General features: G+C 62.4%; 1 protein-coding gene and 1 long non-coding RNA gene across 5 annotated transcripts in view; one reads left to right on the plus strand and one right to left on the minus strand.

The window, feature by feature from the left end:
- The first annotated feature begins 1454 nt into the window (after nt 1-1454).
- On the plus strand, nt 1455-7786 carry LOC115512858. The gene is made up of 4 exons (XR_003968524.1): nt 1455-1764; nt 2707-2759; nt 6238-6389; nt 6655-7786. It is a non-coding gene; the product is annotated as an uncharacterized LOC115512858 (long non-coding RNA).
- A 2324-nt stretch (nt 7787-10110) lies between these two features.
- ACOX3 (acyl-CoA oxidase 3, pristanoyl) overlaps nt 10111-26813 on the minus strand; it is a 46893-nt gene continuing 30190 nt past the window's right edge. For 3 of the 4 annotated variants that reach the window (XM_030314296.1, XM_030314295.2, XM_030314297.1), the window contains 5 exons: nt 24917-25032; nt 20252-20426; nt 19118-19185; nt 16876-16962; nt 13772-14247 (listed from right to left, as the gene is read on the minus strand). In XM_030314296.1, the coding sequence (XP_030170156.1) occupies nt 14128-14247; nt 16876-16962; nt 19118-19185; nt 20252-20426; nt 24917-25032 (566 nt within the window). In that variant the 3' untranslated portion in view covers nt 13772-14127. Of the gene's footprint in view, nt 10678-13771; nt 14248-16875; nt 16963-19117; nt 19186-20251; nt 20427-24916; nt 25033-26813 lie in introns of those variants that run through there. The other variant, XR_003968521.2, reaches the window with a different exon arrangement.

A 26813-nucleotide genomic window follows, 5' to 3' on the forward strand; every position in this document is an offset into this window, starting at 1 on the left:
CCCCACCCGAGGGCTGCGCCCGCTGCCAGGAGACGCACACACACGCACGCTAAACCCACGGGGGGTCTCTTTCCAGCCATGAAATCAAAACGTTCTGGAATAGCAGAGCCGGCACTGGGGGGTGAGCTGGCTGCCGCGTCCCATGCTTTGCTGTTGACTTTATAAATTGGGATAATGAGTCTGAAATGGAAACTTAGATCAGCCATTAAACAACAAAAACGTTCGTGGACCGCAACCCAGAAATTCTGCTTCTGGGAGTGCATCCTAAAGAAACAGTCCCAAATACGTGGAGGAGAGGGACGTGCACGCAGCCGCCCATCCACCCTTGCTGTGCCGTTCGCCAGGAACCGGAACGCAGGCTTCGGGTCCAGCGGCGGGGGAAGGGCCGAGGGACGGGGCCGGCTTGCTGGATGGAATAGTACGCAGCCGTTTACAAGGTCCGCACGAGCGCTGCACGGCGCCACGGGAAACACCAGAAGTGGAGCGTGAACAGAAGAAACAAGGGAAGGATGGGTCAGCCCGGGAGACTCACTGCAGGAGGGGGTGTGCAGAGCACCATGCAGTGAGGCACTTGTCCTCTGATTTTGGAACCTCATAGAATTTGTTTATATGGTTTGTATGGTTTTAACCAAGAGAGATGCTCTCAGCTGCAAGGCCCGTGCTAGAGCTTTGAGTTCAAACCCGCGCGTTTAGGAGCCGGAGGAACTGAGGCACGGCCGGGAAGGGGGCCCGAGGCTCCGTGGCAGAAGGGAAGGCGGAGGCCTCCTCACGCACAGGGCACCGGGGCACGGCCCCACCCGGGGGGTCTTCCTCGAGCCCCCAGCTGGGCCGGGAGCTGAGGGTTTCCTGGAAGGACACAGGCCTAGCCTGGGAACACCCTGCAGCAGGGAGGGGACGGGCCCCGGGCCCCGGGGGAGGGGAGGAGCGCTGCCCGGTGAGGGGAGTGCCCGCCTCCAGGAGCTGGAGCCCAGGCGCTGCCTGGCTCTTCCACACCCCGCCCCCGCCCCGGGTCCGCAGGGCTGGGCTCCCCGGGCGCCAGAGTCTGCGTCTTGAAATCCTCAGGCTCAGGCGCCCTCCACAGGGGTGTCGCCGTCAGCTGTGGGAAGAGGCGCCGTGGGGCCCCCCCGACTCACTCAGCTTCATCAACCATCGGGGAACCACAGACCGAAACCGCGGCGAGACGTTTCTGCACCGCCGGAGAGGAGGCAGTGTCGAGCGGGGGGGGGGGGGGGCCGAGGAGCAGGCCACGTGCAGTCCCCCGGCCGTGAGCTCCCGGCGGAGACGCGCCGGGTGCACCCAGAGACCCGGGACGGCCTCAGGGCAGCCGCGCGGACACGGCCCGGACGCACGGGTAAACCGAGGCGCGGCCGCACGGCGGAGACCACGGGGCGTGACATGGCGGTCTCCAGCCACACACGTCACTTGGGCGCTTCTCCCAGATGCACAGCAGAGTGAGCACAGCCAGACACAGAAGGCCTCGCGTCCGCGCCGAGCGGCCACGCTTGGGTGGTACAGTGACCCGGGTGGGGGTGCGGGGAGGGGACAAAGCAGGCCGGGTTCTGCTCACGCGGCCTGGTCAGTAGGAGCAGTGTGAATCTGCCCGGGCAACCGGCCGGACGTCCGTCACGCAGAGAGAGAGCTGTGCACCGCGGTCCGGGGAAGAAGGCTGTGGCTTCCCCGTCACCCTCTGGGCTCCCATCTCCTCAGGACATCTGCCGAACGAACGGGACAGGGCCTTCTGGGCCCTGGCCGCTGCCTGCTCGGGTGGGTCCCTGCCCTCCTGGGCCCTTCCAGGAGAGTTTGGGGGGTCGGGTGGGGTGGCCAGGAGCAGCGTGCTCTCCCGTCGTGGTTAGCTTCCTGTGGGCCGAGAGGTCACAACAGAAGTGGGGGGCCGAGGACCGAGACGGAGGACTCCAGCAGCGTGCGAGGCAGGCCCTGGCAGGGGCACGGCGGGGAGCCGGCAGGGTCAGGGGGTCAGCCATGGCCTGATCTCCCAAGTCAGGGTGGTGCAGCAGCCAGGCCCTGTAGGGCTCCCCACCCCCCCCCAAGGACCCCCACACTCACCCTAGACATGCTGTGTTCCGAGTGCTTGCTGCCCAGAGGGCTTTGAGGGTAGCAGTAGAGTTTGCTGCAGAACGGGGTCAGTAGCAAAGAGAGAAGCCCTCCGCGTGCTCCGCAAGCCCACTGCACCCCTGCAGCGGGGCTTGGCGAGGCAGGTGTCAGGGCCGGCTCGAGCCCCCACCTCTCCCTTCCCGGCAGCTGGACCCTGGCCGGCCTGGCGCACAGGTGGGGAGACGCAGCTTGAAACGACCTTGAGATTGAACAGCCTAATTAGGATTGACTTTCCCCAGCTGCAAGCAAAGGTCGTGAGGCCACCTGGATGGAGCTCAGGTTGGGGTAGGGGGACTCCCAGAGCCCTCCAAACACAGGGACAAACAGCCGCCTGCCCTTCTGCCTCCACTCACTTGCACCCTGGACCTCCCACCGTCTGCATGTGGGGAAACCGAGGCCCAGAAAGGGCCAGGAATTCGTGTCAGACCGCACAGCAAGGAACTGGGCCCTGGGTCCTTCTGCCAACCCAGGACACTGGGGTTCCGATGACAAGCATTCGAGGCCTCGTGCCCCGGGGCCAAGGGGCTGGGCGGGGACCAGGCAGGATGAGTGTCACAGCCCGGACACATCGTCAATACCGTCCTCCGCAAACAGTTGTCACAAAGAAGGTCGGCTTGGCAGAAGCGATTGCTGACGACTGGCGAGAGGTAGGAGGGTCCTCTGGATTTGGTGCCTCTGTGGCCTGGGGCCTGCGGTGCAGGCGCCCCAGATGGGCCGGGGGTCAAGCGTGGGCACGGGGAAGAAGCCGGCCCCTTACAGGGGGGACGGAGAGGCCAGGCCTGTGCTGGTCAGCCAGGAGCGCTGCAAGGGACAGGACACCGCCCTGCAGGGGCCTAAACAGGGGGTCTGTCCCACCAGCAAGCAGCCTGGGACTCAGATGGCCACTCAGGGGCCCTGCTGCTGTCACTGCTTTGCCCATCGCTGTCCCTGGAGGCCCCCATGGTCTCAAAGCAGGTGCCACCTTTCCAGGCGGGCGGGTGGCGGAGGGCAGAGGGGCTTCCCAGAATCTATCACTTTCCGAAACCTTCCCAGAAACCCCATCCCCACCGCTGACACCCGCTGCCCAACCTAGGAGGCGCGGCGAACTGGCTTCCCGGGGCCACCGTAACAAAGAACCACACGCTGACATCTGTTCTCACGCTTTCCAGAGGCCAGAGGCCCGAGGTCAAGGCGTGAGGCCTCTCTCCTTGGCAGGGAGCTGTCCTCTCCCCACGTCCTCACGTGGTTGTGCCCCTGTGTCTGTGTCCTAATCTCCCTTTTTATAAGGACACGGCCCTAGCGACCTCATTTTACCCTAGTCACCTCTTTAAAGACCCCATGTCCAAATACGTCACGTCTGGGGGGGGCACCACTCAGCCATCACGCGTGGCCACCCCCAGCCAGTCCAGCGCGGGCCGGACAGGTCTGCGCGCTGGCCCAGGGCTGGTCAAACCACAACCGTTGGAGCCCGCTGTCTTGTCACCCTCTGTCCTCGAGGCTTCCTACTTACTCGTTTAGCCTGAGGGGTCTGCTCCCATGTGGTGACCTCACCAGAAAGAGGTATCCGGGGGCTTCTGCCCTGGCGCAAAGTCTATGCAAAGGTAACAGGTGGTGAAATGTTCTGGGGCTTCCTTCACCAGGGGCCTGAGCCAGCCGCAGCCGTCTGGAACTCCGCCCGTGTTTACTGAGCACCTAGCATGTGCCCAGCACGGCGACAGGCGCTTGGCGGGCACAGCGAGAGGCAGTGGCTTCCCAGGAGGTCCAGGACGCCCGGGGGAAGTTCTCGGGGGCGGCAGGAAGGGCGTTCCAGGCGAGGGAGCAGCCGTGCCAAGGCCCAGCGGTGTGAGGAGGGGCTGCAGGCAGCAGCGGGAGGCAGGCTGGAGTCCAGGCTCCTGCCCGAGGGCAGTGGGACCCCCGCGAAAACTCCGGGCCGGGGCTGGGCTCGGGTTTGTGTTGGACACACCTGGGGAGACTGGGCCGGAAGGATGGGCTCCGAACAGGGGGGAGGTGTGCAGCTGGGACCGACGCGCTCAGTAAGAACCTAGAGCAGCTGGACGGAGCAGGGAGGCAGGAAGGACACACCCGGACATCTGGCAGGAGCGAAGACATAGTCATCCTTGCTGAGTGTGGGGGTGCTGGGTGAGTGTGGGAGGGGCGGGTGGATGTCCAGCGGGAGCGGGAGAGATGGGGGGGTGGGGCTGGTGGATGTGGGAGGGGCTGGGTGGAGGTGGGGGAGGGGCTGGTAGATGGGGGGGCTGGTAGATGTGAGAAGGGCTGGGTGGAGGAGGGGGTGGGGCTGGGTGCAGGTGGGAGGGGCTCGGTGGAGGTTGGGGAAGAGGATGGAAGTAAGGGAGGGGGATGAAGATGGGATGGGCTGGATGGCGGCAGGTAGGATGATGGAAGTGGGGCAGGGGTGTGGAGGTGGGAGGGGCTGGGTGGAGATGGGAGGGACTGGATGGAGGTGGGAGGGGCTTGTGGAAGTAGGAGGGGCTGGGTGGAGGTGGGGTGGGGGATAGAAGTTGGGGGAGGGACTGGATGGAGGTGGGAGGGGCTGGTGGAGGTGGGAGGGGCTGGCGGAGGAGGGAGGGGCTGGTGGAGATGGGAGGGGCTGGGTGGAGGGGGGAGGGGCTGGTGGAGATGGGAGGGGCTGGGTGGAGGAGATAGGAGGAGCTGGGTGGGGTGGGAGGGCCTGGAGGAGATGGGAGGGGTTGGGTGGAGGTGGGAGGGGCTTGTGGAGATGGGAGGGACCGGATGGAGGTGGGAGGGGTTGGGTGGAGGTGGGAGGGGCTGGTGGAGGTGGGAGGGGCTGGGTGGAGGTGGGAGGGACCGGATGGAGGTGGGAGGGGTTGGGTGGAGGTGGGAGGGGCTTGTGGAGATGAGAGGGACTGGATGGAGGTGGGAGGGGCTGGCGGAGGTGGGGCACAGGATGGAAGTTGGGGGAGGGACTGGATGGAGGTGGGAGGGGCTGGTGGAGGTGGGAGGGGCTTGTGGAGATGGGAGGGGCTGGAGGAGATGGGAGGGGCTGGGTGGAGGAGATAGGAGGGGCTGGGTGGAGGTGGGAGGGGCTTGTGGAGTTGGGAGGGACCGGATGGAGGAGGGAGGGGCTGGAGGAGATGAGAGGGGCTGGGTGGAGGTGGGGCGGCGGAATGGAAGTTGGGGGAGGGACCGGATGGAGGTGGGAGGGGCTGGTGGAGGTGGGAGGGGCTGGAAGGCCCAGGCACCCACGGTGCTGGTGGCCACGGCACCCCCCTGCCCCCGGAGTTTTCAGGGGGGCTTGGGGAAGTGCGGTACCTGGTCGGAGGCCCGGGTCTGTTGAAACCACTGTGGTCCTGGTCCTGGAGCACACCAGGGAAAGGACATGGTGGCTCCCCGGCAGCCGGTGGAAGGGGCACTTCTCCAGCCTGGCTGCGGGAAGACAGGGAGCAAACACAGACCAGACGCCCATCTGATGCCAGCAGCTGGGCAGGATGCCCATGCCAGCTTCCCTCCTGTCCCCACAAAGGACCGTGTGTCCCCCTGGCTGGGCTGCTGTCACAGCTTTCTGCGCGAAGCGAGGTCTCGGCCGCCTGGGCCTGCCGAAGGCCAGCCAGGCAGGGGTGGGGTACCCTGGGATGGGGGCGGGCACCGTCCGCAGAGCTGTCATCATCGCCGTCACCGTCACCATCACCATGGCCGCAGACAGGAAGTAGGAGGGGTGCAGAGGTGAGGGTTCTGCGGCCTCCTGTCCCTGAGTGCCCTGTACCGCCTGCCCTCTCTGGGAGGTTGGGTCTGCCTGGCTGTAAACCCAGCTCCTCACACCCCCAGGGGCTCACCTGACTGCAGGTGAGTGAGCGCACGGGGGTGGGGAGGGTCCGACCGGACACCCACCTTCTTCACGGTCCAGTGAGGACGGACCATCCCAAACTCCTCGGGCTTTCTATTCCGTAACAGTCTTTCCTAAATCTTTAACACTCCCTGCCCACCCCAAACGCTCCAGAAAGAACCACCAACTTGTGTCCTGTGACCCCCTGGTATGCCAGTGTGGCTGGAAGGGCCTGAGGAGAGGGTGGAGGGAAGGAACCTTCTAGAAGGAAGAGCTTACCACAGACAGAACACCCAGACAGACCACAAGGCAGAAAGTCTCCCTTTGCTCTTTTTCGCACACAGCGGTCCCGGAGCCTCCTCTGGACTAGCCCCTCGCCCGAGGGAGCCCTCCCCGAGGTGACCGCAGGCTGGTCACTGAGGCCGTCCCAGTATCAGCCTCCTCATCTGGAGAATGGGGATGACCCCCACCTCTCGAATCAAGTGACACGTGGACGGTAAACTGCTGGGGGCCTGCGCTGTGGCGGAGGGGGGGTTGGGTTTGCCCCCAGCTCCCGCCTGTGGGCCGCTGCCCACCCTCAGGGCTCACGTCCTCGCTCTGACGCTGGCTGTGTGGCGGGCCCCATGTGGACACTGATTCCCCAGCCAGCGTCACGCACACGTCTCCCGCCGCCTCCCCGTGAACATCCGTGTGGCCCAGTGTCCACCCGCCCTGTGAATTCCCTGGACACACGTGTCCCCTTATTTCTCTCCGGGCAGCAGAACCAGAAATTGAAATCCACACACCCCGCGTGCATGCACCCCACTGTCAGAGGGACCCTGGGCCAGCCGCCATGCCACTCGCTGCCTCAGTTTCCTTCTCGGAAATGGGTGGAGATCCAGGCTTCTCTCCTCACGCTTCTGGAGGCTGGGAGTCTGAGATCCAGGCTGGTTCCCCAGAGGCCTCTCTGCCTGGCGTGTTGACGGCCATCACTCCCCGTGTCCTCACATGGCCGGCCCTCTGCATGTCTGTGTCCTACTCTCCTTACAAGGACATTTGTTGCACTGGATCGGGACTCACCCACGTGACCTCATTATCACCTCCGTAAAGTCCCCATCTCCAAACACGGTCACGTTCTGAGATGCTGGGGGTGAGGGCTTCGCATATGGGTTTGCGGGGACACGGTTCGGCCATGACACCTTGGGTGGCTGTTACTTCGGGGAAGGAGGGCGTAAAAGCCGAGATCCGAAGCACCGTGGCCACAAGACCCGGGACTTCAGAGTCCTTCTTGCGGAGCTCCCCTCCTCCACTCGCCCTGCCCGGCAGCCGGCCCCCTCCTGCACGGGTCCCCACGGAGGGCCTGCACCCTGCGCGGAGTGACGGGCTGAGCATGTGCGACCGCAGCCTCCTTGGGCAGTTCTGGAGTTCGTGCTCACAAACCGTCATCCCGCGTCCTGTCATCCACGTGATATTCTCCACGGGAATAGACCCGCCTGCCTCAAAGGCTTCAGTTACTGCAACTGGCAAGCGAGCATCTCTGGAAACAACATTTGTTCGCTCCGTAGGACTGGAGGAGAGCTGCGGCTTGCGCTTTTCTCCTTGGGATGATTTTTAAAGAATTTCAACTGCAATGATGTTGCAAGAGGAAAAACGTGTTTTTCACCGGCTCTTGAGCTCTGTCTGGTCCTAGGGCTCCAGCATCAGTTTTGAGGCTGTCCACAGGGTATGCCTGCTGGAGATGGGACTCCATCCGTCCTTGGGGTGAAGGACGCGTCCACCCCTCTGCTCACCCCTCCCTCCACCCAGCACCTCATGGGCGGGGCCCTGTGAGGGGCTCAACAAGAACCCCCTCCCTGGTCCAGAGGGAGGCAGCCCCACCCAGGGGCGGCTAACCAGAGGTTGCAGCCAGCATTGGGGCTGGAAAGGTGGCAGGGGTGGGGAGGGGTCAGCGTGGGGGCCGAAGCAACAGCACAAACCCAGGCTAGTGACAGGAAAGCCCATGTCTCCTATGGGGAGGGGTGAGTCGCCCCACTTGGTAGAGTGATGAGACCACAGCTGTATATGCCCATCGCTAAGGAACTTGGGGCCAAAATGGTCCTCCTTCCCTGTGCAATATCTAGACCCACCCAATTCATTCATTCATTCATTGATTCATTCATTCATTGATTCATTTCATTCATTTACTCATTCATCTTTTTCATTTAACTCATTGATTCATCTGTCCACCCACCCACCCCCCATCCACACACCCACCCACCCAACATTCACCCATCCATCCACCCTTCTATCGATCCTTCTACTCACCCACTCACCCACCCATCCATCCACCCACCCACCCATCCACTCACCCATTCACCCACCCACTCACCCATCTATCCACCCATCCATCCATCCATGCCTCCCTTCAGTGCTTGCCAAACACTTCCCATGAGTGGTCTTGTGCTGCGCGCTGAAGGCAATGGAGGATTCAGATCCAATCCAATCCCTGACTTTAATGAGCTTCCAGGCTGGTGGGAAGACTGACCACAAACCAGTCAGTGTTTTCCAGGGAATTCTGGGCTATGACACGGAGGAGGAGGAATGTCACGTAATCCCTTTTGGGAAAAGGGGGACAGCTGGGCAGGGAAAGTAATGGGCCGCAGTAGCTGTCACGTGAAGTGGGAAGCAAGATCCTTCCCGGTACTACACCCGCATCCACACAGAAGCCCCGAGGAAGGACACCGAGGGCGCCAGGCTCAGGCGCGGTGCCCAGCGGCTATCCTGGGGCTGGAAAGTCACGTGGGCAGCCAAGCAGCACCCAGGGATGGAGCGAACTGCCCACCAGACCCCTGGCCCTTGATGACCGGGTGTTGGGGGTGCCCATACGGAGACAAAGACCACGTAACCAGGGCGCGCCCAAGGGGTGGCCCTCTGTGCAGGTCCAGGATCCACGGGAAGTTCCTGCTGTGGCCACCCTGGTTCCTGGAAAACACCCTCTTTTGAGGTGGGAGGGCTGGAGGCCAAGAGCAGAGCTGGCCCCTGGGCGCGTGTGGGCAGCTGGCGGGACCACACAGGGTCATTCCCCATCTTGGCATCTTTGTAAAGGCCATGGGACGGCTCTTCCCGTCCCCAGGGTCACTGGCTACCCCGTTCTCCCCAGAATCCAGGCCCATAACAGAGGTGGGGGTCCTCAGACTCCGCACATCACCACTGGCCACAGTGCCCGGTCACAAGGGTCCTGGTCAGTGAGCTGTAGGCCTTCCACATGCTCGGGGCTATGACTTATAAAGGAGCAAACACCCTCAGGAACGGGAAGCAGTGTGCCCAAGCCTCCACACCCAGTGACCACACAGGCCTTGAACCTGGACCCACGTCCAAAGCTGGTCCTCTCCAGAAGCTGCCACCACCCTCTCCGGGCTGCCAGAAGGAACATCGGGCGTTTAAGGACGATGACCTGAGAAAACAGTCCCGAAAACTGACTTTGTTTCTGCAAGCCTTGCTCAGGGGGAAGATCTCGAGAGATGTCAGAACTGTTTGCGAACTGAATTCAGGCACTTGGGACACGCACCCAGGGACTGTTCTCGCGTCCTGTTTTCACGCCCCAAGCCTCCGGCCTTTGTAGGCGCACACTCAGGTTTCCTCTTGCAAAGCAAACAGTTCAGCACAACGTGGGCCCCTCCCCGAGAGACTGGCGAACCTAGCTCTATGCGCGAGCACGTAAAGGGAGTGACTGTGCTCACATACCATTTCACGGGGCCAGGACTGCCTGCCTCTAGGGCTCTCAGAGCTGGGCCACCTCCCCGGGCCGCTGGGCAGCCTGGCGCGACAGGAACCAGCTGAGGTCTGTCCTTGTGCTTGAAGGGAAACGGGGCAGGAGAGTTTTCCCGGCAGCCGGCAGGACCCCTGGGTTCTCACAGGGCCTCCCTGACCTCCTGGACTCAGGATCAGTGCCCACAGACGAGAAGAGTCCCCGCACAGAAGTTTCGATGACAGCAGGTGGCCGTAGGGAGAATGCGAAGGCAAAGCAGGGGCTGCGTGGGCTCGCTGGGCTGCACCACGTGGCCAGGAGTCCCCGATCCAGAGACTGAGGATGTCTTCCTGCCCCCCATGGAGAGTGGACCTCACACACACATAGTCAGGAGCCACCCTGCAGGGCTGTTCTGCAGGTGACTGGGGGGCCGGTCTGACGCCGGGGCTCCCTGCGTGGGGTCTGTCGGCCCGGGTGGCCTGCCTTGAGCTGCTCCTGTGCCTGGAGGCCGTTGCCTGAAGCCGTGTGGCCTCCTGTGTCTTCTGACAGGGCCCACCGTCTGGCGGGACCACAGTCCGCATGGAGCGTGGGCAATGTCCAAACGGCTGCGTGCACCAAGTCTCGCGGAAGGGAGGCTTGGGGACGGGACGCACGCCCGTTGCCCTTGGCGTGGTGCCAGGTGCAGCTGGGTGCTGGGTGCTGGGTGCATGCTGACTTTGTGGGAGGGGTGGTCCCGGCGGGATAAAAAAGACCGGGGTAAAGGTGACTAGACTTAGGCCGGGCTATCAGAAGCACATCAAAAGTGACAGTCACCAAACATCAATGACACGTCCCACGGTAACAGAGGGCCCAACAGCCACCGTGGTGGCCACAAGGAAGACCTCAATCCCAGGATGTTAATGGGCTCTCACAAACGATGATGGGGTTTGGCGGGTTCTTCTTCATGCTGGTGTGGTTTCCATTTGTATCCACCCACCGGCCCCACGTAGCCGCAGGGGGCCGGCTCCTCGTCTGAGAGAGGACCCCACTCTGCAGCCGTTGTCCTCGGGGAGTCCGACATCCGGCCACGAGCACACACCTGTGTGCAAAGAGAGAAGGTCCTTCGCGTGGTCTTCTGCCTTTGTCTGTCTTTGTCATACATCCCCCTCGCCCCCCCCCCCCAGCATTGCACCAACGCAAACCGCTGAAGGCATTTCCTGAACGTCTGAAACCAGACAAAGTGTGCCACCATCACCTGTAAGTAAACTGTTCCGGCAGGGCCGGCAGATGCTAGCCAGGAAGGTTAAATGCCCGGTGAAAGTTTTGAAAAGGTAATGGCCAAACCATCGGTATTTGCCAATGACATACAGAGAAAACTGAAGAGAATCAGTGAAAGACTATTATAATTAAGGTTTTTTGAAAGGGACCCGTTACAAAGTAAACATACCGAAACAAGACAGCCTTTTATTAAAAACCTGAAAAGATGGTCTTAGGTGGGAAGACTACTCGCCATATAGGTATAAATTCTCCTGATAGTGATCTATAAATTAAACAAAACCCCCGAATTCCAAAGAATGGTTCATTAATCTGGGGAAGGGAGAGCTCGCAAGGACGAAACGATACCAAAATTAAAATGTGCATACTTAAGAAATGTTTTTCAAAAGATGAGCAACACGGCTTTACCTGCTCCAAAGGATACTGAAAAGTACGAAAGCCACGATAACGGAAACGGGAGGAGCTGACGTGAGAAAAGGCAATAAACTAGAAAAAGGCAGAAATAGGCCCTGGACCATCCATGATTCTGGCATTTGATGCAGGTGGCCGTTCTGGTCGGTCCATGCAAGGGGCCAGCTATCCTGGATCCCTACCTCACACCGTACCTCCAAGTGACTTCCTGGTCAGTTAAATACTGTGATGCACACTGAGAAAAATAAATGAAAATAGCAACAATCTTGGTGTGGGAGAGAACTTTCCAAGCATGACCTCAAAGGCCGGGGCAGAAAAGATTCTTAGTTTTATGTATATAAGACTTCAAATTTTATCTTAAACATCATGTTAAAGCAAAAAGAAAAAATTAATTAAAAGGCAGATGATAAATAAGGAAGAGTCATATAGACCATACGTGTATGTTCAGGTTTATTGTCCTCAATATGTAAAGAGTATGTTTAAAATCAACAAAATATCGTAAAATCGAAAGGCTCCGTTAGGCAAAAAAACCAAGAAGGGACAGTCATCACAGAACACATAGAAACAGTCTCTAAATGGATGAAAAGACCCGTGCGGCCTCAGTGGGGGGCAGAGAAGGGTGCACCTGCCCAGGAGGTGTCAGGGCTCCTTACCTCTCAGACTGGAACCAGGAGGACACTGCAGGGAGGGGCGAGGGAGCAGCGTGGTAACACAGAGACACCCCACACCCCAGGTGCCGCGTGCGGGCCAGGCCTGTGTCTGCTTCTGCATCAGCCCATTTCAATGCCGACAAACCGCAGAACTGGCAGACTCTGGTGCGTGTGGTTTCACCAGGGACACACGGGGATCCGCCCAGGCGATCTGGCCCCGCCTGGCTCTCACCCTATGCTTGTCCACCCTGGCGCCACCATCTGTGACCCACAAACCCCACCCTCAAGGCGCTGGTCCCGGCGAGCCGGCCTCCAGGGGCAGACCCGTGCACGGAGCTGCTCGGAGCAGAAACCCTAACGTCCGCGCCCCTCAGGAGGCTTGTGGACTTGAACCTTCGTGCTGCTGGATAGGGGAATGCCCGAGGTGTGGCTTTAAGCGGGAAAGGGAGTGCGGCAAGAGGATGACCCCGTTTCTGTTAGGGGAATCACACGCACACAGGCGAGTGCACAGACACAGAGGGGGGCCTCGGGAATGGGGCGCCCCGGGGATGAACCACCCACCAGGCCCCAAGCGGTGGGCACAAGTCCGTCAACGTTCGTGCCTCGGAGTGGCGGGGGCCGATCCGGCCAATCAGGACCACAAGGGACCGAATCCTTTGCCCTCTGGCCCCAGAGTAAATGAACACATGGCCAGGGGTTATCTCTGAGAGTGGAGTTGTTTTCTTTGACGGTTCCCAGTGCCCAAGGGCCACGTGTCGGCCGCACGGCCGGATTTCCAGTCTGTATGACGTGCCAGCTGCCGTGCTTCAGGGACAAAGACATTCCTGATGGACGGACGTGACAGCAAATCCTCAGAGAAGCTGCACGTGTGACACCAAGAGCCAATGTGTGGTGCCCTTAGACGCAGCACCCTCGACCCGGACGACCCCTTTGGGGCTGCTGGCAAAAACCACCCGCCGCCCACCGGGAGGCATATTAAATTCGGGCGCCATTGGATTGCTTCCTGCTTAAAACCAGGACACCGATTCTAGTGAGCGCCTGCTCCGTGCCAGCCCCGTGCTGGGCCAACGATGTTGGGACGGCCACGCAGGGGACCTCGTGCCCGGGCCACCCCGCACTTCCTGGCTGTTTGGCCCATGGCGGTGATTTAGGCGTTTGGGGGTCAGCGGGCACGGTAACACGACTCCCCTCACACGGTCGTCTGAGGGTCCAAGGAAGTGGGGACAGCAAAGTCCCTGCGCGCAGTAAGTGCTCATCGGAAGCCGCCCCTGTTACCCACTGATGTGCTCCTGGCTGCCCTGGGGGCTCGGGGAGTGGGGGTGGGGTCCCGCTTTTCTAGGCATGGCGGCCGAGGCTCGAGAAGTCAGGGTCACCACCCAGGGGGTTTCCGAAGCTGGAAACAGAGCTCAGGGCCACTCTGGGCTGTTTGGGAAGATAAGACTCCGTCCTCGTCCGCTTGGTACCACCTGTGCTCTGCGGGCGCCTGCTGCGCTCGGGCCAAGGGGCAGACCCCCGAAACGGAGAAGGGCCCCCCAAGCCCGTCACCTGGAGCCGGGACACAAAGTGACCGGGTGGGTGTCTGGCAACCTCTGACCTGGCCCCCGCCAGAAGGAGCTCGCACTCACGCGCGGCGTGGGGAGCTCCGAGCCTCTGGCTGACTGTGCAACGGACCCACCCGAGCAGCAGACCGCTAGACAGCAACGTGCACGCGGCCGGCGGGTCAGGACTTGAAACTTGACCAGACCGGTGTCACGCGTCTTTTTTCTTTGGAAACACTTCCTTGATGGAAACTTCTATGTTCCCATAAGGGAGTCATGAAATAGATTTTCTTCTCCTTAAACATCTAACACTACGTCATCCGGGTATGATTAAAATACAATTTAATTACCTGATAAAGTCACATTAGTTAACGAAAAGCATCACGCTGGCATCACTAAGCGTTCAGTGAAGCAGAGCTTTGTAGAAGAATCAGAATGCAAAAGGTCATCCAACCAGAGAACCTCTTAATAACGAGCGGCTGGCGGCCTCGTCCGGCCCACGCTCCGGGGCTGAGCCCTCCCGGTGAGGTCGGGAGACGGGACGGGCACAGGACCATCAGACGAGCGTTCAGAAGGCGGCAGCCATTTCCAGTATCTTCCGGAACCAGCATTTGGGGTCAATGTCCTCATCAGCTGGATGAGCTCACCCAGACTCAGCTGAGCGTGCCGGTGCGCCTACAGCCTCGACTTCAGACTTTCCACGTGGGTCTTACTGGCAGAAAACTCCGCCCACCACGATGCCCGCTCCAGCACTTGGCTCTCCTCAAGGACGGCGGTCCAGAGGTTTTTATAGAGCTGCGAACAAGGAGCACACGCGTGAACGATACGCGAGGTTCCTGAGGACGGCCGAGGGGGCAGACGCAAACCCCCTCGTTAGCTTTTGCTGAAAACACAGGACGTTCTGTCACCTTTTAGAAACCTTTAAGGGGATCTAATTCACGCAAATCTTTGTCTCTAACCGAAAGCAAAGGGTAGAACGCGTTTACGAGGACGGCTCCTCACGCCTCCTGCCCGGACTCTGCAAGCGTGCGCTAGCCTTCGGCCCTGACGTGCCCTATCCCCACGCGGCTGCCGGCGGGGCGGGCGCCCGGCACGCGCTGTCCCCCTCTGTCCGGCTTGCCGCCTCCTCCGGGACCTCCACACTCAACTGCCTCCTGCTGGGCAGCCCCGCGGGACAAGGAGAGCGGCCGCCGTCCCGGACGAAAGGCCGTGAGCGTCGCGGGAGCTGGTGACTGGTCCTTCGCCCACCCCAAACCCGGCCCCCGGGCTGACCTCCAGCCCGCGAAGACAAGGAAGGGGCCTACGCTGTGCCTGGCTGGGATCGACAGATTTTACTTTGGAGAAGCGCCTGCAATTTGCCTCCGACACTGTGCTCTGCTCCCTCCCAGACACAGACGCTCGGGCTCGCCTGGTGCACGGGCTCCGTGGCCGCTTGGAGCTTTGGGCTTCTTTAACGATCGTCTCTAATAACCTCTGGCGGCTGTGTTCGTTCACTCAAGACGAACGTCTCACGTGGCAGCACCTGGCTACAGTGTGCGTCACAGAAACCACCCCGACAGGTGAGCCTCGGGCCGGCTCTGGTTCCCGCCGTGGAGTCCCCACACCGCGGGACGTGCCCCCGGGCACCGGTCGCTCTCTTGCCCGTCAGCCTGGCTGCCTCTGCAGGGCAGCGGCACGGGCTCGAGTGGGGCAGCGGCACTGGCGCCTTCTGCAAGTGCCAACGCCCCCCTGTGCTCGGGGCCCCGGGGGCGGCCACGTCCCCGCGCTCCGTGACGCCACCGCCCCTGCCGTGTCTCCTCCTCACGCGCCCCCCACGGGCCCGGGCCAGCCCTCTCCCACGGCCTTGTCGGCACGTCCTCCTCCGTGCGCCTGAGGGGGCCCTGGCCACACCGGGGACCCATTTCGGCCTCCTGCCTCCTCTCCAAACGGTAGATCTGTCCCCAAACCCTGGCTCCGTTGCCCCTGGCGGGGCAGCTGTGGGCAGGCCACCTGGCTTCTCCGGAGGGTGGGTTTCTCCCCGGCACGATGGGCGTGCGACATGCACCGTGTGGGAGGGGGCCAGACGCCCAACCCTGCAGCGCGAGGACGGCAGGCCTCCGCGGGGGCCACCGTCCCCCTGCCAGCCGGAGTCAACGGGGGACTTCTGTCCTGCCCACCCTGGGGCCCGGTGCACCATCCCAACCCCACGTGTGGCCTGGGCCGTGCCCCCTTCCCGGATGTGATCTTGCAAAGTACCGACTCCAGCGTTCCCCTGAGCACACGTGCAGGGGTGCTGTCCCCTTTTGTCCGATTTCCATCGAAACAGAGCCTGGGTCAGCGGCACGTGTGCCCACGGAAAACGCATGGTCTTGGGGGTCGGGGGTCAGGCGGGAGTCAGTCCTGTTCCACTGCTCACAGTCGCGAGACCTCAGGCAAGTGACTTCAACATACTGAAACGTCCCCGCGGTAACACAGGGGCAAACACGGGGCCGCCTGTTGACAGCGCAGCGCTGGGAGGTGCTGCACAGACCCGTGGGCATCAGACAGCACACAGGGTTATGAGCTGGCTCAGTAAGGAGCACAAGGATCGCAGGGCAGGACAAGGTGGGGGCACACGCCTGGGGGGGGGCACACGCCTGGGGGGGACACGGCAGGACAAGGTGGGGGCACACGCCTGGGGGGGGTCACACGCCTGGGGGGGGCACTCTGGTTGGAGCCAGAGAAGACCCGAGAGGGGGCATTCTGCCTGGACCCAATGAAGGGAAGTGCTCCAGGAACAGCAGGTACAAAGGCCCTGGGGTGGGAAAGCTCACACACCACCACAGAGAGGGACGGTGAGGCTGGAGTCCAGATGGCCGGAGGAGCACGGCATAAAAGGACCTCGGAGAACCAGGCAGAGGTCAGGCCGCCAGGCTGGGGGTGTGGGAAGGGCGGTGCCTGCAGTTTCCGGTAGGAGGGCTCAACAGAAGAGCAGCCCGACGAGATCACTTTAAGAAATCATCCTGCAGCATGGCGTGACAGGACAGATCGGGGAGCCGGGGGGGGGGGGGGGGGGGGGCTGCCGGGAAGCGAGGGAACGAGGGGTGAGCGCCCGGTGGCCAGAAGGGGTCAGGAGCCAGCACGGGAACAGGCCCCCGGGGGTGTGACCGCACGAGGGCCTGTGCTGACCTGGCGCCCCGGGCCGACGAAGGTGGTGCCGCCGCCCCCATCTCAGAGGAAGGCGGGCTGGGGGGGGCAGGATGGCTAAGTCACCCCAGACATCTCCCGGCCGCTCCCTCCACCGCCGCCCGAGCGTGACAAGTCCCCAGAAGGCGCCAGGGCGCTCCGGGCCCACGTCAGCATCTCGGGCTCTGCCACAGCCACCACCGGCCCCCGGAGCAGCCCCCGCTCGCGCTCGGACACACGGCGGTTCCCGCCGGGCCGCAGGGGGACAGCTGCGCTCACCTCGCCGTCGGCTCTGCCAATCGGTGAGTCCAGGATAAAGTCGGGAGGGGCGATCACGTCCACCAGGGCAACGGCGTCGTCTTTCAGCTGTTGGGAAACAAAGTCCGTATGCCTGGCAACCCCTGCAAATCTCCATGGCGACCCCTAAGAAACAGAGCCCGGGCCGCCTGTTGCCACGACCCGCTAGCAACGCTGACCACAGCAGGCGCGCGCGCGGCTCGGCCAGTAACGCATTATCTTTTCGTTGGCCTGGACTACAGATCCCCCGGGGGCGCGTCTGAATATTTTCACCACGTTGCTAATCACTCAAGACTTCCAGCGTGTTAACTGCTTTTCAGTAAGGTAGGGGCCCCTCGTAAAAGCGTCCTGCAGGCTCGCTAACTGGCAGCCGTCCTCCGAGATTTGTGTCTGAATCCTGACCCATCTGGGCAGCTGCCGCCGCAGCAGAGGAAAGTATGTCCGGAAAAAATGTGACGGGGAAGGTGTTTATGGGGGCCCGGGAAGGCTGTCCCACGAAGGCTGCTGGTGCACAGCGCTTTTATGACTCTCCCCTCCTGCGAGTCACCTTTCACTGGGACACGTGGAACTTATGTGAGGAGCCTCCCAAGAACTCTCTCGAAATGCAGAAGCGTTTTTTTCCCAAAATAACCGTGAAGTGTCCCGGCCGCACTGACCGGAGCCCTGGAGTGGGGCAGCCTCTGCGATGGAGGCAAGCAGGCGGCCAGCGCGGAACAACGGAGTCCGCGAAGCAGAGGAAAGAACACCCGCGGGGCTCAGAGGCTGCTCTTTAGCGCCCCCGCCCGTCTGCCGCGCGGCTGCGTGCCCTCTGCCCCTCGGGCCTCGGATGAACAAGCCTGGAGCCGTCCGCGGGGCGACCCCCTCGTCCAGACAAGGAAACGGTCCGGCTCGGGGGCCGCGCGTGGGGTCTCCGTCTCACCGCGCACCTTGGCCGAGGCCGCACACCCGCCCACGATGCCCACGTGAACCACCGGACGGGGCTGGCGCCCCTCCGCCTGCCTGACCCGGGCCTCCCCGAGCGAGAATGGGGACCTGGCCCTGCCAGGCGGTGGAAGGAGACGAGGCGTCGGCTGCACACCGTGCACGTGACCACCTGCCTGCGGGGGTCACGGTCACCGGGCGGGGGGCTCGGGGGGCTCAGCCGTTTGAGAGCAGAGGAACACCCGCCGCACTCTTTGTGAACGGCAGCTGGCCCCCGCGGAGCCCACACAGGAAATCCCTGTGGTCGCTGGTTTTGCTCGAGGAACAGTAAACGTGGCCACACGCCGGGGCGGTGCAGCCACAGACGCTGATCCAGAAACCAGGAGGCAGAGGGACCACACTCACGAGGGGTCCGGGGAGAGGGGTCACCTGGAACTACATCAGCTCCGAGCACGGAGAGGGGCCAAATGAGGTGGCCCGTCACCGGCCATTGAGACGTCTGATAAAATGCTGGCAGGGCCTTGACTTAACTGCCCAACGTCAGGAAGACAGAGGACGCAGCTACCTGCGGGGGCCCAACAGGGCAGCACCAGCACGTGTGGCCCTTTAACTGCAAATCGGTTCAAAGTAAGGACAGACACCCTCAGCCACACCGGGCACACTTTCACCTGCCAGCCGCCCACGGGGCTGTGGTGATCCCAGGGGACAGCACGGCCCCAGGACACGTCCACCCCCGTAGACGTTCCCACCGGACACGGTGCCACACGGACATAAAGCGGGGGCTGGACCCACCTGACCTTTCTGGATGACAAAGGTCAAAGAGGACAATACACAAAAAAATAACGAGGCACCTGGGCGGCTCGGTTAGGCGTCCGACTCCTGATTACGGTTCAGGTCATGAGCTCATGGTTCGCGGGATCGAGCCCCAGGTCGGGCTCCGCGATGCGCTGACAGCACGGAACCTGCTTGGGATCCTCTCTCTCCCTCTCCCTGCCCCTTCCCCACTCGCTCCTGTGCACTAAGTACCTAAACAAATAAGTAAATAAGCCACGAAATGAATTTAAGCTGGACACCGAGTACCTTGGAAGGCTCGAAAAAAGAATTACCAAGGTAGCTGTAAAACAGCGTATTACAGAGTCTGGATTCTAAGACGCTCCCCAAAAATCACTCTTTGCCTAACATTTCTGACACGAGCATATTTTCCCGTTCTGGCCCAAAGTCGCACGCACGCTCGTGTGTGTGTGTCACCAGGCAGCGGTTACCTGGAACGCGGGTGAATCACAGGAGGGTGATCGCGACTCACCTGTGCGCACAGGTCCAGGATGGCGTTCTCGATCATTTTACCCGCCTGCTCACCAGAAAAGTAGCCACCTGTAAGCAGAGGGCGGGTCACACTGGGCACGGGTGCCCTGCGGCCACATGGGCCCCTCCGGGCGCCCCGCCCCGCCCCCGCCGCAGGAGGGCTCCCTGCCACGCAGGCCCGGCTGCAGCCCTTTTCCAGGAACATGCTGGCCGGGGCCAGGGCTCCCCCGTCCCTGTCCCATCACCGTGCATGAGCCTGGAGGCCGCGGCCACCACCGTGGCCGGCTTGCGGTGGCATCTAGTGGGCCCAAGCATGCGGCCTGTGCAGTTGAGAGCACATTTGCTGCAGAATCTCTTCTTTGCCTTTTGTGATGGAAACTGCCCGTCACTGGGAGTTGTGTCGTAAAGCACGCGGTCTCCTGCCCTGCACCTGCCACACCCTCTGTTTGAACCGCCCTCCCCTCTGCTAGCCTCGCCTGAGCTCTCGTGGCCTCTGGGGGCAACACCAGCCCCGAGGGGGAACCTGGTTCTTGGCAAGGGGAGTAGGGCACACAGGCTGACTCCTCGCCAGGCCGGATGCACGCACAGGACACTTACAGACACAGCATTAACGTGTCAGGAGGGAGACAGGGGAAAAAGGTCTAAAGTCTCTCCTTGGAAGGACAATAATGAAAACAGGTTGAGAAGCTCAGGCTTGCCCCATGTTCACCAGTCTCCCGGGAATCAGCCCACACACCACCTCCTCCAGGCTGCCCTCCTGGGTCCACAGGCTGGGCGTTCCTGAGGGTGCCTCCCAGCAGCCTGGGCTTGTGTCTATGTAGGACCTATGGGACTCGAGGGGTGGGTAACCAACTCCCTGTCTGGCTAACGTGGGCCTTCTGGAATATTCTCTGAACTGGAAGTGGACTTCAAAGCGACCCTGAGTGAAAGCGAAACTACGTCGGCAACATCGTCCTGATGCCACTTTTCCTGCCACGGGGCCGGAGCTCCTCATCTGCCCACAGGCTTACGCAGCCTGTGAGGACCGCTCAGGACGAGGAGCCAAAGCCTCCCGGACAGAACAGGCTGCACTCCGGGGCGGGACGGGGCGGGACAGGGCGGGGAGGCGGGCTCAGGGGCGGCCGCAGGGCCTCACCTCGGTAGAGCAGGGCCGTGTGCTGGTTCAGGGACCACAGGGCGTAGAGAGCACCGAGCCGCTGGAGCACGGCCCGCAGCGGGGGCGGCACGCTGGGCTGGTGCACGTACTCGTGGAACCTCCGCACCACCGTGAGCTCCAGGAACGTCAGGGCCAGGGAACGGCAGCGGTACACCTTAAAACAGAGCACGGCCCGGGGCCACCGACCCCCGTGAGCGGGCGGCCGGGGCTCCCGTCACAGCGGTTTCTGGTGGAAGAAGCCCTCGGGAACACAGACGAAGGTCTGAGCTCCGGCGCACGTCCGGACGCGGGGACGACGACAGCAGGTGAGGCGGTGCACGGAGGGGTTACGGCGTGAGAAACGCCCCCGCGGGAGCGCTGCGGACAGGCCCGCACGCCAGAATGCCCAGCTCGAAGCTGGCGTTTACGCTCTCCGAGACCTCGGGAAAGCCGGCGTCAGCGGCCCCGTCTGGAGCACACAGCCACACCTGCGCCCCCAGGGGGCACGAGGGCATGCTGTGGGTCCCCTTGCGCGCCCGGAGCCACGGAGAAGTCGCCGGGTGACCCGGGCCAGCCCCTCGGGGTGGCGCTGTGCCCCCTCTCCTGGGCTGCTGAGGAAACCGTTTCTCCATCCCACTCACACATCTGTCCACAAGTTTGGGGACGGCTGACGGGCGGCCAAGGCGTGGGGCCGCCCCGGCCGGGTCTCATCTGCGGGCGCGGTGCTGACACTGGCTGGGTCTGTGAAAGCAGGAGGTCACTGCAGACCTCTGGGCCCGGTGTCTCCTTTTTTACCCGGCATCCGAAGTACCTGCCGGTCATTGTTAGCTCTGCTCGTCAGCTTTTCTTTCTCCATCTCCACTCGATCATCTGACCGGATTTTTTTATTTTTTTTTAAATATTTTTTTTTCAACGTTTATTTTTATTTTTGGGACAGAGAGAGACAGAGCATGAACGGGGGAGGGCCAGAGAGAGAGGGAGACACAGAATCGGAAACAGGCTCCAGGCTCCGAGCCATCAGCCCAGAGCCCGACGCGGGGCTCGAACTCACGGACCGCGAGATCGTGACCTGGCTGAAGTCGGACGCTTCACCGACTGCGCCACCCAGGCGCCCCTGACCGGATTTTTTTTAATCAGAAAAACCGCACTGGCATCACCTGACCTGTTATAACCAGCAGGTGGCGCCTTCGCACGGCAGCCTCGGGGGACGCGTCTACGCGGGGGACGGCACCGCTGGCTGGGCGTCGGCCACCCCGCGCGTCACCTGAGAATCTGCGCAATGACGGCTGTGGAGCCCACGATGTGAGGGCCGCACGTGCTAGGTCCAGATGGCCGGGGAGGCAGGACGCCTGTGTGAGGGAGGCGCGGCCCAGCGGGAGAGGCCTGTGGCCTCTGAGACTCGGTGGGCCAGAGGGCAGGTCTGCTTCCGTTGGCTGCAGCCCCAGACCCCCCGAGGACCGCTGCACTCAACGTCAGGGGCGCTCTGCTCGCTTAAGTCTGCCCCCAGGGACGTCTGCCACCTCAGACACCTCTCCGGTTCTCAAAACTCAGGGGTGGTGTTGACGTCTTCGTGGGTAGAGGTGGGGGCGCTGTTGAGCACCACACAGAGCACAGGACAGGCCCCCGTCCCACCGAGAACCGTCTGCCCACGTGTGCACACTGTGGGGGGCCCCTTGCCTCTGGACGGGTCCGGATGGAGCCCCTGTTCCCCCAACCTCCACTAGCCAGGGACATGCGGTGGGGCCACAGCTCTGCTGTTCAGCTCCCAAGCGGTCTTCTGACCCTCCAGCGCCGTGCTGTTTAACCGTCCCCTTTGGGAGTCTGATGAGGCACACCTCGGACCCGATGTGGCCGAGGGTCACCTGTCACTACGCAGCAATGGACCTGGGACCCCGTTTGCAGAGAGCGAGCACTCAGAGGCAGGGCTGGTCACACGTGCAGAGTCAGGAGGGGTGGCCCCTGCCCCCAGCCCTGTCCCCTCTCCTCAGTGTCCCCCCTGCCAGGCTCCCCTCTCCCACGAGCCCCACCCCCACCCCCACGACGTATAAACCAATCGGGGTCCAGGTATTCATTTCTGCTGTGCTCTGATCACTGAGGACATCTGCACGTTAACAAGCGACGGATACTTCCGGCCAAAAACTAACTCCTAACTGTCCCGGTGTGGACGTCGGCACAGCTGAGCCGGGGCGTTTCTCTTGGCCTCGATTTCCTTACGCATCAGAGAGGCGGGCACGAGACGAGACTATGCGAGGAGCCCGTGTGTGGCCGGGGGAGGAAAGCTCATCTGCGTTTGCGAGGCAGACGGCTCTGGACGGGGCGGGGGGCTCCGGGAGGGGGGCTCTGCAGCCCACCTGTTCACATTTTCTCACTTTGAGCCCGGGAGGGGATTACTCGGCCCAAAGAGGCAATAAACGCAACTATTCGAGAGCCTACTGTGTGCGGGCAGGTGGCGGGTTAGCTGAACGGCAGCGGTCTCTGGCGGCCTCCCCCCGCCGAGTCCCGGCAAGCTCGTGCTGGGACGACACGAGAGCAGCCAGCGTCTGCCCCCAAGGACACAGCAGGTTCGCTCCCTCCATGACCCGCCGCCGGTCACTGTCCTTCGACCCGTGTGGCCCTGGTTCAGGTTAAGCAACTGTCGTGCCTGCCGCCTCGGGCCAGCGGCTGGTTCCCCGCCCGGGAGCCCTTTCCCTCACGGGGACGCTGTCTGTGGGTCATGCTGTACGTGCTTCCCCAGTCTGTGGTCTGTCTCCTGATTTCTGTTTATAGAAAGAGTGAAAGTTTACAGTCTGATCTGACAGGTTTTTTTCTACCGCTTCTGGGTTTCCTGTCTTAAGGCTGGCCCCACGCCGAGGCTGCATCGGCTCTCTGACACGTTCTTCTCACGCCGTCCTGCTGCTCTAGTCATGACGCGGGAAGGGACGGCGTCTTCTCTGGGACACACGAACGTCCAGCCCCGGCCGTGAGAGCTCTCGGCTGTCAGAAACGACCCAGTGCTCGGTCTTAAAATGCTCCGTGATCCAGACCAGGTGTGGAAAATGCAGACTGCTCTTGGGGCCATTACCCCCCGTCCAGGCCTCACGGCCGCTCCCCGTGCTACACCCCAGCTTCTTAGGGCCGGTCAGCTCAGCAGCTCTCCCCAGGCACCCCGCCTCTGCTGGACCCAGAACCCAGGCTGGGCCGGCTGGCCTCTCCGTCCTTTTCAGCCATGCCGCTCACTGAAATGCCGCTACGAGGTCCTTCAACGAAGGTCTAAGGGAGAATTATTTCTAAAACGGCTGCGCCCCTGCTCGGGGCCCGCCGTCAGGGTGTCGGGCACAGGGGCGGAGGGACAGCACGGAGACCCACAGCCACCCCCGGGCAGCTCTCTGGCATCCGGATGGGGGTGCCTCTTGTACCCTCCTCCCCTCCAGAAATGGAGGACCTGTTCCATGTCAACAGTGACGGCCCGACATGCAGAGAACGGAGGGACGCGGGACAAGCTAATGTGCTGCCGTCGCTGTCCAAAAGACTAAGCCTGCCGTGGCCCCAGCCATTCCAGAAGGATCATTTCCCTGCCCCCCAGTTTTGGTCATTGTGACACGAGCTACAGTTTGCTAACTGCAGCCACCTGCTGAATTCGCTTCCTTGAGGCCCTGGGGCCGACCTGGGTCTACTCTTCCAGGCCTTTCCAATCAAGACGCCATCCTGTTCCCTGAGCTCCACACCTGGGCAGGTGTGTGCGGCAGGTCCCGGGAGACACCACCCGCTTTGCTTCTGGCCGCGTCCACCCGAGCGCGGAAGCCGCCGTCCCAGTGTAACGGGAGGGGGCGGGGGCATCTGCAGATGCGCGGATGAGGACGCCGAGTTCTCGACGCAGAGCCTCACGAAGTGAGACCAAGGAGAGGGGACGCCATCAGTTCTAGAGACTTCTTGTTCCCTTCATCCATGGCCTCCCCAACAATACCCTGGGTCATGACGGGCCAGCTCCTGACGCCAGGAGGCGTTTTAGAGCAGGCTGCCTCCATACCATGGATTCCGGAACCCAGGAGCTGGCCCTGACCGAACACGAGAACCAAAGCCACCCTGGGACCCAAGGCTCCTTGAGAAGGGCAGTAATGACCTGAGAGCAACCAAGTGCAGGGCCGGTGGGACCTCACGTGAGTCACCAAGCTGTCGCTGGTCGGCTGGGAGGGACCAGGGCTGGTGCCTGGCCCCAGAGCCCAGTGTCCCAGCTCCAATAGTGACAGCTCTGGACACTGAGCACTTTGTTTGTTTTGTTAATTTTTTTTGAATGTTTATTTTTGAGAGAGAGAGACAGAGCACGAGTGGGGAAGGAGCAGAGAGAGAGGGGGACACAGAATCCGAAGCAGGCTTCAGGCTCCGAGCTGCAGCACAGAGCCCGACGTGGGGCTCGAACCCACAAACCACAACATCATGACCTGAGCTGAAGTGGGACGCTCAACCGACTGAGCCACCCAGGCGCCCTGAGGACACTGAGCACTTTAAACACGACACCCACAATCCAGCAAGGTCCCTGCAGCAAACTAGGGTGCAGACAGGTCGTGCACCTGAGGGCACAGGGGCAGGAGGGCCTGGCCGGCCACCAGCAGGACATTCAGCTTACGGGGAGAGGGCAGCACAGAAATCCAAAGCAAATTCAAAAAGCAGTTTTAAGAACAAGCATACCTGACTGTTGTTTCTTGCTTCAAAGTCACTGCTTCCTGCTCTCTTCTCTTCGTTTACCTTCTGCACACTCTCTCGGAGCAGGTAACAGACCAGCCACTCGTATGCCGCCAGCGGGACTTCAAGACAAGACACAGAAGAGAAAGTAGCGATAGAGCACCCACGTGTGCAGAGCACTTACGCGGGCGGGAGGGACAGAGGGTGCACAGTGCACAGTGATCTTCGTGGCGAGAGTGAGAGGCGGGCCCGGTTCACGGACACGGAGGCACCGGGAGGGCACGGCCCCAGGCTGGGACAGGCACCGGGAGGGCACGTTCTGGCTCCGACTGAGGCCATGGGGCCACAAAGCCACTTTGGGATGGCGGCAGGTTCTGGGTGACGAGACAGGGCACGTCGCCTCAGTGTCACTACGGATCCGCACGGACGAGAGCACGGCTTCGCGGCAGATGGCGGGCGAGTGGCGGGAGGAAGGGGTGTCTGTTCACTGGCCAGCACGGCCCTTGGTCTCCCTGGGACTAGCGGGCAGCTGAGCGGGGGCTTCTCGCTGGCCCTCCCGGAGCCTCAGCCTACGCGCCTTCCTCCCAAGGAGCTCTAGGCAAGAAAGGAGATGCCACCACAGAGTGTAGACAGACAGGCACGTGCTGGGAGGGGCCGGAAGAGGGAAGGCCGCAGGGCGCCCCCGGGCCCGGGAGCCCTTCTGCTCAGCGGTTGCCGTCGGCGCGGGGCCCCCAGAAGGGACCACGGGGACCTGGCCACGCTGGGTCCGGCCCCAAAGCCTGGGCGAAGGGTCCTGGGGATTCCTCCTGCGTCACACAGCCCACTCCCGGGGAAGACAGGCAGCACTCGCCGGGGCCCTGCCGCGGACACTCGACTGTCTCAGCACGACTGAGAGGTCCGTGAAAGCACAAATAAACTCACTCACAGGGCCGAGACAAAGCTCACACGCCGAGCGCACATGGCGGCCCCGGTTCCTCTGGGGCCTCCTCGAGCCCGTACCAGAGTCCGGCCAGGTGTGGGGCTCCGCGGGGACCCCCCAAAAGACACGCTCACGTCCTGACGCGAATCCTACAAGTGTCTTTCTTGGGAAAAGGCAGACGTAAGCAGCTAAGGATTCTAGAGATTCCCCTGGAGAGTGTGGGCCCTAAGTCCAACAAGCGTCCTATAGGGTCAGAGGGGAGATACACATATGGGGGGGACATAGGGCATGGAGGAGACACGGAGTGATGCGACCATGAGCCCAGGAGTGCCGGGGGCCCTGGAGGCTGGGAGAGGCAGGAAGGACCTCCCACCCCCAGCCTCTGCAGCGAGCGCAGCCCTGCCCCACCTCCTGGTCCCGGGGCATCTGGACATACCCGCCGGGCACTTGGCTCCACGAGTGACACCAGAACCCCCCGTGTCATCACCCCTCCCTTCCCCTCCCCTCGGGGGCTTTGTTCTCACCCAGCCCTCCGTCCAGCAAGCCCCTGTAGGCCGGCCAGCCACCTTCCAACCACCTCTCTGCCTCCCCCGACACTGCCTCTGCTGGACCCGTTTCCTGGCCGATCCCCCCTTCCAGGGTGGGGCCCCAACCTCGGTGCGCCCAGAAAGCAAGGCTCGGCTGACTGGCACCAGCCCCCGGGCTGGCGTGGCAGGGTCTGGGTGTGGCCTGCTCTCCGTCCATGCCCCCACACCCGGTGCTCCCACACGACCTCCTCTAAACCCGCAAGACCCCCCGCGGAGCCGGCCGCTGGGGAGACAGCTGAGTTCTCCCTGCTCCGTCCCTCCTGAGGGAGGGCTTGGAGCGGTGGCCCCCAGTGAGAGCGCGCCGTGGGCCAGGCCCCACCCAGAGCAGCGTGGGGACAACAGTGTACTGCAGGGGAAACTGAGGCTCGGAGAGGCCAAGTGCCCAGCCGTAGGTCTC

This window comes from Lynx canadensis, chromosome B1 (assembly GCF_007474595.2).
Source record: "Lynx canadensis isolate LIC74 chromosome B1, mLynCan4.pri.v2, whole genome shotgun sequence".
In the NCBI taxonomy this organism is placed as follows: domain Eukaryota; kingdom Metazoa; phylum Chordata; class Mammalia; order Carnivora; family Felidae; genus Lynx; species Lynx canadensis.